Below are 13,218 nucleotides of genomic sequence, written 5' to 3'. Positions count from 1 at the left end.
AATGAGGGATAATTGGCTTTGCAATAGCATTGCTCAAAAGGATGTGGAAGTTGTGGTGGATCACAACCTCAATATGAATAAACAATTCAATGCTACTGCAAAAAAAGCAAATGTAATTTTGGTTTACATTAATAGAAGTATAGTACACAAGTCATGAGAGGGGATATCACACTACTCAATGCTGGCTAGGCCTCAGCTGGAATACTATGTCCAATATTGGTCACTGTTGTATAAAATGGATGCAGAAAAACTGGGAAGGATCCACAGGTAAGTGTTGAAAATGCTCTAACTCAGTGTTTCTTAAACTTTTTAAGACCGAGGAACACCAAACAATATTTTTTTTAATGAGGAACAACAAGAATTTTTTATTGAGAAAAAAAATAAGTCGGGGGGGGGAGTTATTGAGGAAAAAAAGGGATCAGGGAAAAGACAAAAAAGGTCACTTGCCCCTTCAAGGGCAACCATTTTGAATTCTGTTTTTCTCCACAGCACATCTCCGACTGCCTCGCAGCACATAGTTTAAGAAACACTGCTCTAACTGATGGAATGTAAGACATATGAGCAAAGGCTGAAGGAACTGGGTATACTTAGTTTAGAAAACTGGAGACGTGGGGACATGCACTCACTTATAGTAATTTCTCATAAGCAAACTAGGGAAATACAGCCTAGGAGAAACTACTGTAAGTGAGTGCACACTTGATTGAAAAACATGCTGAAAGAGTAGTTATATGTGGTTCGCTATCAGTCAAGGAGAACATATCTAGTCCCCATGGAGGTCTTTGCGGAAGTCCAGTACCATTCATTATTTTCACTGATGACCTGAATAATGAAGTGGAGAACATACTTGTAAAATCTGCAGATAACACTAAACTTGAAGAGAGGGGGAAGTACTTTGGAGGACAGGATTAAAATTCAACATGGCCTTTATAAATTAGAGAATTGGTTTAAAACCAACCAAATCAAATTCGACATAGACAAATACAAAGATCTTCACTTAGAAAGGCAAAAATCAAATGCAAAACCACAAAACGGAGGATAACTGGCTAACCAATAGTATTGTAGAAAAAGATATGGGGGGTTACAGTGGATCACAAATTGAATATGAGGCAACAAAGTGATGCAATTGCAAAAAAAAATTTAAAAAAAGACAAATATCATTCTGGGATGATATAACAGGGTATTCAAATTCCGATCCAGTAAACAAGGAGTTAAACAACTGCTCTGGGCCCAGGCAGGCCACCATGCCACACCTGCAAAGCAGGCACAACATGAAGAAAGAGATCAAAAGTAGAGATGTAAAAAGTTAATTGGTTACCCCGTAAGCATTAGCCTTACCAGAATGCTCACCAAGGTAACTGGTTAACTGGAGGGCTGGGCCAGTGGTAACAGCTCCATGCCCACAGCACAGTGGAGCCGGAACAGCCACTTGCCCACATGCCCATGGCACAGCGTGACCAGGCCAGCCAGGGCCAGAAAAGCCTGCTACCCACCATGGACTGCCTAGCAGGACCCAGCTGTGGGGATCCCTGCTTGCAGTGGCTACTGCCACAGGTCCTAAACTACTCTGCACCAACCGATTAAATCTTTTACCTATTTCTATTATAAATTATGTAAAAACTGACCTAAACTGAAAGACAAATATATAGAAACTAACACTGAGAAGTTCTAGTTCTCATAGTAGCTGTTTAAACTCACTGGTCAGATCACTGTGGTCTCTCTACCATCCACTGTCTTCCCATTGGTCAGAACCAGCTGTGCCATCTCATCTGGGTCTTCCGGTCACCAATCACTGGAGTCTCCAGTTTTGTGCTAGTCCCTGTAACAACAAACTCCCTCTCCCCTCACCTTGTTAACCAGTAACAGCAATGGACATGGAGTGCCCCCATTCTGCATGCAACCCCTTTGAACTCCCCAAAAATCCTCCACTTTGTCACAGGTTGTCACCAGCTAGTCAGCTAACAAATTAACAAATAAGCAAGTGCGGTCCTGGTTAACCACAGCAACCACCCACCACCACCCCCAGCGTATTCTGCATTTAAAACTCGGACTTGCAAGTTGGCTCAGTCCCAGCCTGCCAGTCAAAGTTTTAAATGAAGAGTATGCAGGGGATCCACCTGCTACCCTATGCTGCTGCCACTGACACAGAAGCAGCAGCACAGGGCGGCGGCAGCCTTTGTCCATGGGAGGGCCCAAGCTCTCCATGGATAGAGGCTGCTCCAACATTCCACGGAGCAGCCCCTGTCCGGCTCGGGAAGCAGCACAGGTTGAGGGACATGCTGGAATCCCAGTTGCAGGCAGGCAGGCAGAGCAGACTGTATGGCTGAGGTACATGCAACCAAAGTAGAAGACCAGTAGGCAGGGGCCCATTAGCCATTGGGAGCCATGGGAAGCAGCGTGGGCTGAGGGACATGCAGGCTGCAGGCATAGAGCCTCTCAGCTGCCACTGGCTGGCAACAGCAAACAGCTCAGCTCAGAGGCTCCATGTCAGCAGCCAGCAGGTCCCTCCACCCATACTGCTTCCTGCAACTCGGGAAGAATCCGATCATAAACCTACACTCACTCTTCACAGTGGAATTTTTTCCAAAAAATGTCAGCTTATGAATGAGTATATATGTAGGTATTTTAGTAAAATATCTAATACATAATATAAAAAACTCTTATAAAATGGATTAGAACTGGTTTTGATATGAGCTCTTTCCTATGGATTCAAAACTGATTGATGGACTACAAACAACGGGTGAAAATACATGGTAAAATACATACTCATGCCATGTATAAAATCTATGAGAGGGGATTCGAATTCCACTTGGGTTCTATGCCACATCCATCATCTTGATATGTGAGTATCTTGTGGAATCATCCCTCTACTTCCTGATGCACGCACTTGACATCCTATCAGGAGGGGCTGTGGTATGCTCCCTTTTGAAAAGGCTGCTGGGCCATGCAGAAAATTGACAAATCCCTAATCGCATCACCTCCTCTTTTCATTCTCAGGCTCCCTTTGTGTTCAGCATAAAAGAAAGAAATCCAAGGAAATTTCCCACAAAAGCAAAGAGATGACTATGTGCACCACTGATTCCACTCCCACCCCTCCCCCCACACCCAGCTCACCTAATTTTTCTCCTGGTCCACCTAGTTTTAAGCACCTCTCCCTGAATGGACCACATGGCGAGGCCTCCAGAAAATGGTGGAGGAGCATAGTGAAATGGGGGCAGTGAAGACCTCCCCTGCCAGGGTACCCCTGGTGTCAGCCAGGCCAGCCCACAGATGGGGAGTCCCTGCCCTGCCTGGGGAACCCCTTGTAGCAACAGGGCCAGGCAGCCTCAGGGAAGCCCTTGCAGCAGCAGGACTGTTCCCGGAAGTGGGGCCAATGGTGGCCAAGTGACTTCAGCTGAGTAACCTCAAGAAACACCCAATGGCAGTGGGCTGGGCAGCCCTGGCCGGAGATCTCCCCAGCGTTATGAAGGCCAGGCAGGGTCGGGGAACTCCTTGGTGTCAACAGGGCCTGGTGGGGTTGGGGAACTCCTAGCGTCAGCGAGGCAGCATCAGCGTCCAAGTGGGGCTGGCGGAATCCAGGTGGCCCCATCAGGTGAAGCCCCGGCGGCAGCAAGCAGGAGCCCCACCTTTGGGAGCCTGAGAGTGGGACAGCCAACAGGAGAGAATTGACCTCCCCTGGTCCAACAAACAACCTGGTCAGGACTACTCAGGTCCCAACAGTGCCAGACCAGGGAGGACCAAACTATAGTTACAATTTTATTTCCAAGTTTACATATAAGAAATATCTATGACACTCTTAAAAATTTTCAATTTCAGTGAAACATTTTGTATGGGAACACTATACAAAACATATAGCCAAAAACAATAAATGAAGACCTAGAAAACTTTGTGGTCAAGTAAATGACTGTATCATAAGCCGTCTAAAATGCTAAATGATCATTCACAAGGGAGAAAGTTAAACATCAATATTTCTGGTTAAGTGAAATGTTGATGATGCTGTGATATGGTCAAAGCAAAGACAGAGACAGTAATACAATCACATCAAAATGAGACCAGGTTGCTTTAAGAAAGAAATAGGAAGTTGTAACTTGAAGCTTACTGAATGAGTAGCTAGGCTGTACAGGGTGAAGTAGCAAATAAAGTAGAGCTATTTGCTATGAGCTCCACAGAGTATCAAGACTTTATTTTACCAAAGTTGGTACTTCCCTCCCTGTGGGTGGAGAGACAAGAGACAGCTGACGTCATACAAGAGCAGGGATAAAGTGCTGTTTCTGCAGCTGTGGGATGAGAAAAAACTTTTTAGAGGTATAGAGAGTCTGCAAAAGACACTGCTAACCGAACTTTTATTCCTGCAGCTCAGCCTTCACTGAGCTTTGGAGAAAAGAAAAATAATCCAATAGTAACTGTCAGAAAACTGCTGCACAATGCCACAGAATGTTATTCTCCCAGGACCTGCTCCTTGGGGATTCAGGCTGACAGGAGGGATAGATTTTAACCAGCCTTTGATCATAACCAGGGTAGGTATGCTTTCCATTTCCTTTTTATTTATTATTTTTAACATTGCTTTAGTTTTGGCTCTTTATTTTTCTTGAATGAAGCAATAAATAAGTGCACTAGCTGTAGATTGTATTTATTAGTATTGTTCTAATTTATAGATTAGTTTGAAGTTGACAGTTTTGAAATGTTTTATGTGTTTATGAATTGAGACTGCTGTGTCAGGTAAAAAGGGTTTCATTCAGTTTTGGCTCATACCTCTGAAATGAAATTCCAGTGTCAAGGGACAATGGCAAGGTAAGAGGAGAGTGTGATTTCCCAAAGTTCTCAGATTTTCACTCTCCAGTTTGGGACCCACAGGGAGCCAAAGTCCATCCTAATATCCTGACCATATTGTAGCTCACATCAATTCCAGTAACTGGCCAGTGATTCTTGGAAGAGAGGGGGACTTAACAGCTGTTCCTTGTTGTTGGATCTTTGTACACTAATCTTCATGTCAATGTGAGTTAAGAGTTTTGTAATACCAATCTTGAACTAAGTCTAGATCTGTACATTGGACATTCATGTACAGTTCTATGTTTTCATCAATTTTACATCAGTGATTTATTACAAATTTATTGCACCATGAACACGCAAGAAAATCCTATGCATTAACTAGTGGCTTTTAGTGATACTCAATATTAATCTCTTATAATACTTCACATTTAAAGAGGATTAGGAACACAAACCCTCCTCTATGTATTCTATTCTTAAAACTGGTATTTATTTCAGAGACTGAAATGACTAAATGACTGTAATACATAAATATCTATATTACATTCTTAAATAGCAAAATACATTTCCTCTCCATTAGGTAAACTTAGTTTAAATGTAGGGCTTTACATGATATATATAAAACACATCAACATTCTTTATTTTTAGCTGGTTTACAGTACTTGCATGTACTGAAAGCATATTTCATTGGTCTTTCACTTCATCAACATAGATCTGATAGTACTGCACTGAGACTCAGTATTACATAAGTGTCAGAACTTGAATAAATATCTCTGATGAAGCCATGCGGTAAAAGTACTTTAAACAGTAGTTTGTAGAAACTGTAAGCACCAATATTATACTGTAAACTACCACAGTATAAATCTGAAGCAACTCCATATAGCTCAACAGAGTTACTCAACACTTATACCATCATAACTGAAATACCATTCTTCCCTTAAAATAATCTCAATTAGCTTGGTGTTATATAAACTTACCTGACAAATATTTGTTATATTACATGAAAACTTTGGAGGAAAAAAAAACATGTTGAGTAAAAAAAAAGTGAAAAATGTCCAGCTGTATTGGGATTTTCATTGCCTTTTATGGACTTAAAAGGAGAACATTGTTTCCATTATCTCTAGTGAAAACTATTTTAGCAGTGTCTGGTTTAAATTTTCCCTTTGTTTAGACTAAGTGCAATGAGGTTTAAAATTATACTATAACAAAAGATCAATTACGTGTATTGTAACTTTCTGAGGAATAAATAATTTTGCCATTGAGTCATCATCATACCTACAGAATGGGCTGGACAAAAAGCTGCTGGTTTGTAGCAACATGTCAGTGTTCATTAATCATGTGTTTCAAGCACAAGAACTGTTGATATAAAATACGTATTAAAATAAAATGTTTAATGTTTTAATGATGGCTTTGTTTGATATTAATGACCCATTCCTGCTAATCACGCTAGATATTTTTCATATATCTCAGTGTTCAAGCAGCAAAGTGCTGAGAGTTTCCAGCAAATTAGTGAGCACACGGATTCTTAGGCAGTGCTCAGCTCCTTCCAGGATTGAAAAGCACAAGATATTCACTTAATTTAGAGAATGAAAATAAACAATTATTTATTCATATTCCAATTAGCGTAATGACAAGAAAAATATTCCTCAGAAATACTTTAAACCATTAAAATAGTAAGCAGAAATTGATAGTTTATTATAATGTATCTTTTCAATTATTCTTCTAACTAAAATTCTTTGGCAGATATAACTGCAGTTGGCTAAAACCCCTTATTAAATCAGAGAAATCTTTATTTAGTGGTGTAACAGATTGATGTGGAAGGCTATCAGGGATTATCGTACACCTGTTTAGAAAACAGATATCATGGCAAAAACCCATGTGTAATTTTCTTAACCAAACACAGTAAGACGATCCTCTTGACTGTTTCAAGCAAATGTAAAACCAGAATATGATATTCAAGAAAGGCTAGTTATAGAAGTTAAGTGAATGTGTTTATTAGCAGGCCATAAAGACATAAAAAGCAAGAAGCAAAACATTAATAAGAAAAATGGAAACAGCTACTGAAATTCTTGGGACTTAACTTACATACATGTCTATTATCAGAAGGGTAGCCGTGTTAGTCTGAATCTGCAAAAGCGGCGAGGAGTCATGTGGCACTTTATAGACTAACTGAAGTGTAGGAGCATAAGCTTTAGTGAGCAAAGACCCACTTCGTCAGATGCATGTGACGAAGTGGGTCTTTGCCCACAAAAGCTTATGCTCCTACACTTCAGTTAGTCTATAACCGTGGTCACCAACCCGGTGCCCGTGGGCGCCATGGCGCCCGCCGGGCCCTTTACGTGCGCCCGCGGAGAAATCTGGGCTGACCCCACCCCCAGGCGTGCGGCAGGTGCCAGCCCCGGGCGCATGGCCAGCCCCGGCCCCAGGTGCACCGCACGTGCCGGTGCCGACCCTGACCCTCGCCCCCGGGTGCACCGCACGTGGCCTTGCCGGCCCTGGCGCTGGCCTTGGCCCCGCCCCCGGGGGCGCTGCGCGTGCCCTTGCCGGCCCTGGCACCGGCGCTGGCACTGGCCTTGGTCCCACCCCCGGGTGTGCTGCGCATGCCTGCGCCGGCCCCGGCCCCGGCTCTGGCCACACGGAACCTGGGCAGCCTCTGCCCGGGATCACAGCACATGCCGGTGCCGACCTCGGGCGTGTGGCGCATGCTTGGCCCCGCCCCCAGTCACGTGGCCTGTGAGCGGCCCCGCCCCTGTACGCGCAGCACGTGAGCGGCCCCGCCCCCAGGCGCCCGGCAGCCCCAAAACGTTAGGGACCACTGGTCTATAAGGTGCCACAGGACTCCTCGCCGCTTATACATGTCTATGGAACCTATCTAAAGCGCCCAACTGAAGTCAATGAAATTATTTCAGTTTTCCTTAGGGTAGGCCTAAAGTGTGCCTGGAAATAAGGGACAACATCAGTATGTGTGTGTACACGTACGTGTATTATTGATACCTGTAAAAACTATACTTGAGGAAGGAAGGAGATACTTTTTATCAACTTCATAGTTTCACAGTCTTAATGCTCTGCTAAAGCTCTATGGCTTCTCACTATGTATATACGTTACTTCTGTTTCACCTATAACGCATTTTCTTCTTTTTTTTTATTCTCTCCAAAAGAGTCTTTCTGAAGTATTCATAATTCTTTGTCTCAGAGCAATTTAAAATACAGTAGATAGAATAAAAGCACTGCAGACAGAAAATGTTTTTCTCCAAATCATATAATTGAAGAAAATTATCCCATGTGAGTAAATCAAGTTATTATGTAATCACCAAAATCTTTGCAATATTTGATATATCCATATTTTTCTCCCCTTTATTTTTTAATGTGAGAAGATATATATTTATATATTCACAGCACAGAAGAGCAATAAACACACAATAACATTGACTAAGGGGACTAAGGGTACATCTAAACAACAACATTATTTTGAAATAACTTAGTCCGCGTCTACATAGCAGGCAGTTATTTTGAAATAATGATGAAATACTGTCAAGCTGGAAGACTTCTTACTCTGACTCCTGTAACCCTCATTAAACAAGGAGTAAGGGAAGTTGGAGGAAGAGTGCTCTACTTCAAAATAAGTGCTGTGTAAATGCTCCCACTTTCAAAATAAGTTGTTTCTAAATAAGCTACACAATTAATTTAACTCAGTTTGCATAGCTTATTTTGAGTTAAGCCCTGCTGTGTAGACGCACCCCAAGAGACCTAGATACCCAATTCCAATTGAAGTTCAGTGAAAGTTGAATACATGTACCCTGAGCACCTTTGAAAATCCCAGGCCAGATGTTTAAAATTGGATGCATAAATTATGCCTCACAAATCACCCATTTACACTCGTAAAGTCGGGATTTGTAACCTAAATGCCCTTTTGCATGCTCAAATATTGGTTACATATAATGTAGATAGCAGGTTTTGAAAAAATTAGTACACTGTCTTATAGACTTAGATCTCAATTAATAAAAATATGAAAAGTGGATTTTAAGTTCTGTTACTACAAATCTAGCCTACTGAAATATCCAAGATATTATGCCAGTACACCAGACTAAAGTATTTAGGTCTATACTTTCATTGATTTCAATCCATTTATAAAAAACCTAGTTCTCTTAGGCTCTGCAAAGCTGAGTAGAGGAAGGCCTAAATACCTTTCAAAATCATCTGGCACCTAGATACTCTGGTGATAGGTGCATCAGAAATAGCAACCATGCATATATTAATATGCACTAATTCTGTACTGGTTTCTGTTTTATTTTTTTGGTTTCTTGCTGGTACTGTGTTCCAAAGGAAAATCCTTGTTTTCTGTCAGTGATATCACTAGAAATTCCTCTCTGGCAAATTTTTATTTTACTATTATCATACATCTTTTAAATTTCAACTACAGATTTGCAGTCTTTAGATTTAATACAAAATAATTTCTCCCCTTTGTCAGTGGCTTCACTCTGCTCTTACTCCTGCTCTTGGGAAAAACAGGTTTATGTTGAAGGGGACAACGGTGTAAGAAATTTCTAAATAAAATATCTGTCTCTGAAAAATTTTAATCTTTATTACGTGTGTGCATGTGGGTATACACACCACATGTGTACATACACACTTCTGTGACAAATATAGTGAGAGAAATAGTGGAATTCCAAATTTGAGGGGTTAAATGTTCTACTTCCTATGACATTCTATAGGCAGCTTCCAAAGGACTTAATTCCACAAAGATGAATTATTCCAGTAAATATACTGCTTTGTTATTTGGTAGTTTGTGTAATATTGTTTTATCTTGTAAGTAAAAAAGTAATCCTGTATAAAAAGTTGAATTGGAATCAAACGGATTCAGTCATCTAGAAACAGTTTTTATAGATGTTTATTGCAAAAGGCAAAAGGTATTCCTTTTGAGAAAGAAGTGAGTAATATACACATTACCATGGGACAGAAAATGCTGTAGGTGGACAGACATATTTTCCATCTTTGTAATATCTATCTTGCAGTACTTTTAATTCCATAGTCTCCAAATTAGAGGTGTAAGATTCTCTTTAGGATAAGCACCCAAAACACAAAGTTTAAGACTAGTTTCGAGTAGTAGCCCTACAAATAATTTTCTTGCTATAAAGTCACTTCTCTTTCCTTAATCTAAACAAATTGCCTCAAAGGCTAGACATGAAGCAATAACATCACATTAGAAAGCAAAAACATCAAGAAAATAGAACAGTACATTTACATGGGCATCATGCTAGCCAATGGAGACCTCAAGGAAGAAGTGACATCAATAAGAAAAAGATCCATAGCATTCATGAAACTCAACGAAGTATGGAAAGCAAATATATACAGTACTAGGACAAACCTCAGAAATTTCAATTCAAATAATCTTAGTATTAACATGTAGCTGAAAAACGGAAGATCTACCAAAAAATGAGACCGAAAACAAGACAACTTCAAAAATCAGCATCTATGAAAAATTCCAGACACTGGAGGGAAAGACCTGAACACCAACAAAGAGATCTGACAAATCACCAACCAGCAGCTCATCTCTACCAGAATCAGACGAAACCTCTAGACATTTTTGGAGCATATACAGCACATGTTATCATGCAGACTAGGGATTTTAAAAGGTGCATAATTAAGTAACCATAACCACAGAAATTTTCAGCGGTTACACAGTTACACATAGGGTGGCAACCCCCAGGAGCTGGTGCAGCTTTTAAGCCACTGCCCTGTGCGTACCAGCTCTCTCCTGGGGATTGATACCTCTATTTCAGAAGCAGCAGCACAGGGCAATAGGCGGTTCCTGGGAGCCAGTGTGCTCTGGGAGCTAGCTTTTAAGCCAGTTCCCCATACCTACTGGGAGACTGCATGTAACTGTAAACATTAACCAATGATCCCAAGCTCATTGGTTAACCATTTATATGGTTACCCTTCTACATTCCTAATGTAGACTCCCACATAAAGTTGCCAAGTGGAAACCAACCGGTGTAAAAAAGTGGGTACCCAAAAGAAATCTTAATGGGAACCCTTAGTAGAAAAGGCAGAAAAAGTGTTCTCCACACCATATGAAAGCAATAGCAAATGACCAGAAAATATGGAGCAAACTAGTGTTGTCTACCCTGTGCCAACTCTGGCACGGAAAGGATGTAATGTAATGTAAAAATAAATGTCCTAAAGAGGCAGACGGAAGGCCATTAAAGATGGCTAGGAATAGAGTCATTCCTTAGGGTGCAGAGAATTGTGGCGACCACCACGGGCCCCATGCTTTGGAATCAAATCATAGCTATCGGTCTTTGCAGATAACAGTTGCTTCTAGTCACTAAAGAAATACTTGACTAGCTACCATCAGTTTTAAAGAGTGTTTCCTTTATCATGAAAGAAACCATGCCAAAATACTATTGGGAAAGTTATGAGTTGGGTGAAACCTTGTTCAAAATGATGTATGAACAAGTCCTCCATTTAAAATAGTTGAAGAGACAGTCAAGAGACCACACAGTAGAGTGTGCCCAGAAACTAGTAGCAGGTGGGCTGAGGAGTCACAGTGAAACTGGTGCAGGGCAGTGTGAAAACACACAAAAACTGAGAACAGACAAGAATTGGGAATGGATGAAGGATGCAGGGAAAGCCAATCAGTAGCCTGTAAACACATGTGACCATGGATAAATTTAGAGAGATCTTTTGGATCTGGTGTTGACTGAAAAAGTGGTAAGGTCAGAAATGGCTTTTTTGTTGTTGTTCCCGATTCACAGTCACAAAATTGTGCACATTCTTCATAAATAAGCAAAACTGCATCCGAAAAATTCCTAATTATCACCTATTTCTACTCCCCAACAGAAGCAACAAACTAGACATTACATTTTTAGCAAGCAGCACAGGTCAAAAATGGGTAATTGGTATTAGAGGTGGGATCCTGTTTCCAAACAGAGATTTTGAGCTGGTGGTATGGTATTCCTTTTGAACTAAGTAAGCTGCAACAGATAATGGAGGTTCTTGCAGAAATAAAAAATGGTCAGCAGAATTTAAAACAAGATCTCAAATAGCAGCAGGAGACTTCACAAAAGGAATCAAGACAAGACATAAATGAAGATCTGAAATTTTTCCCAGAAAGGGCTGAGAGTGAATTTGCAGGTTGAAACGAGGTTGCTGGTGGAGCTCGCACTAAAAAAAACTTGAACTGACTGGGAAACCCAGTGGCAACTCATGCAGACTAGAATGGTAAAATAGATTTATGAGGTGAACAACAATCTGACTAAGTTTTTCCATGGTACAATGGAACTCAAATAGGCTTTGGCAAATTTGGAACTTGCTTAGATTAGTTGCAGCATGGACTTGAATTGAAAATTCAGGTCCAGAAGGATATCAAAGGATCACAGACCACAGTGTAATGTATTTGTTTGGATGAGGAAATGAGCCAGACAGGGGACTTGGGTAATACCAGACATTTACAACAATTTTCTGCTCCTTTTGTAACCCACAGATGCTCAGATGGGAGAAGTCGAATTGTCACAGCTCAAATAACAAAACAACTTCCTGGGAGGCAACAGCAACACACTGAGGGGCATTTGGAGTCACATGCCCCCCAAGATTTGCTGGTTAGCTTATATTCAGCATGGTCAATAACTCTGCTGAATCTGGCTGTCCTCACTCTGCCTCTTCATTATCAGCAGGCATAGGTTGTCCCTGCTGGGGGAGAGTCTGAGAGGAGGGACAGAAAGGGGGGTTACTAGCAACCAACTTGGATGGCCCAACTCTCATTATGCTACAGAACTTACTCACAGAAAAAGAGACTGCATTAGCCAGACCTGGCACAAGCTCTTGACATGTAATTTGGTGCTAGTCATCAATCTGAGTTGGCCACAGTACAGCTAAGAGCCTAGAGATAGATGTAGAACAGTGGTCCCCAACCTTTCGAGGTTGTCGGGCACCAGGGGGCGTGGCCGTTCGCCCACCGGGCGCCAGGGGACAGGGACACTTGCGCCCCCCCCCATAGCCGCATGCTCGGGGGCGGCCTCCCCCCCCCATAGCTGCATGCCTGGGGCCGGTGCTCCCCCCGCCAAGCGCCGCGCGCCCGGGGCCAGCGCTCCCCCCGCCAAGCGCCGCGCGCCCGGGGCTCCCCCCGCCAAGCGCCGCGCGCCCGGGGCCGGTGCTCCCCCCGCCATGCGCCGCGCGCCCGGGGCTGGCGCTCCCCCCGCCATGCGCCCGGTGCCAGGCCAGCCCCGAGCACCTGGCGGGAGCATGGAAATGCCCCCGCGGGCGCCATGGCGCCCGCGGGCACCGTGTTGGGGACCACGGATGTAGAAGGAAAGAAAAAATATCATCTGAGCTAGAGGAGAACCTGCAAAGACTTATGGTCTTAGCATCACCAGACACCATTGAGGCTCTCAACACTAAAATGGCAATGGACCAATTTTTAAATGCTCAACTGGATTTGGAAGATCAGCGAAAGGA

The 13,218-nt window shown here is 42.4% G+C and overlaps 1 protein-coding gene and 1 long non-coding RNA gene across 4 annotated transcripts in view; one reads left to right on the top strand and one right to left on the bottom strand.

Annotated features, from left to right (window-relative positions):
• Positions 1–13,218, bottom strand: part of LOC112546681 (uncharacterized) — a 141,124-nt gene that overhangs the window by 83,876 nt on the left and 44,030 nt on the right. The window lies entirely within an intron of this gene.
• The window catches only part of PDLIM3 (PDZ and LIM domain 3), a 34,481-nt gene continuing 25,506 nt past the window's right edge, over positions 4,244–13,218 (top strand). Inside the window, exon 1 of one of the 3 annotated variants that reach the window (XM_006128461.4) lies at positions 4,244–4,514. In XM_006128461.4, the coding sequence (XP_006128523.1) occupies positions 4,422–4,514 (93 nt within the window). In that variant the 5' untranslated portion in view covers positions 4,244–4,421. The remainder of the gene's footprint in view (positions 4,515–13,218) is intronic. The other 2 variants (XM_006128462.4, XM_006128460.4) reach the window with 2 other exon arrangements.

This window comes from Pelodiscus sinensis, chromosome 5, assembly GCF_049634645.1.
Source record: "Pelodiscus sinensis isolate JC-2024 chromosome 5, ASM4963464v1, whole genome shotgun sequence".
NCBI classification, from domain to species: domain Eukaryota; kingdom Metazoa; phylum Chordata; order Testudines; family Trionychidae; genus Pelodiscus; species Pelodiscus sinensis.
Note: the sequence above shows the minus strand (reverse complement) of the source record. Positions and strands in the feature narration are given on the sequence as shown.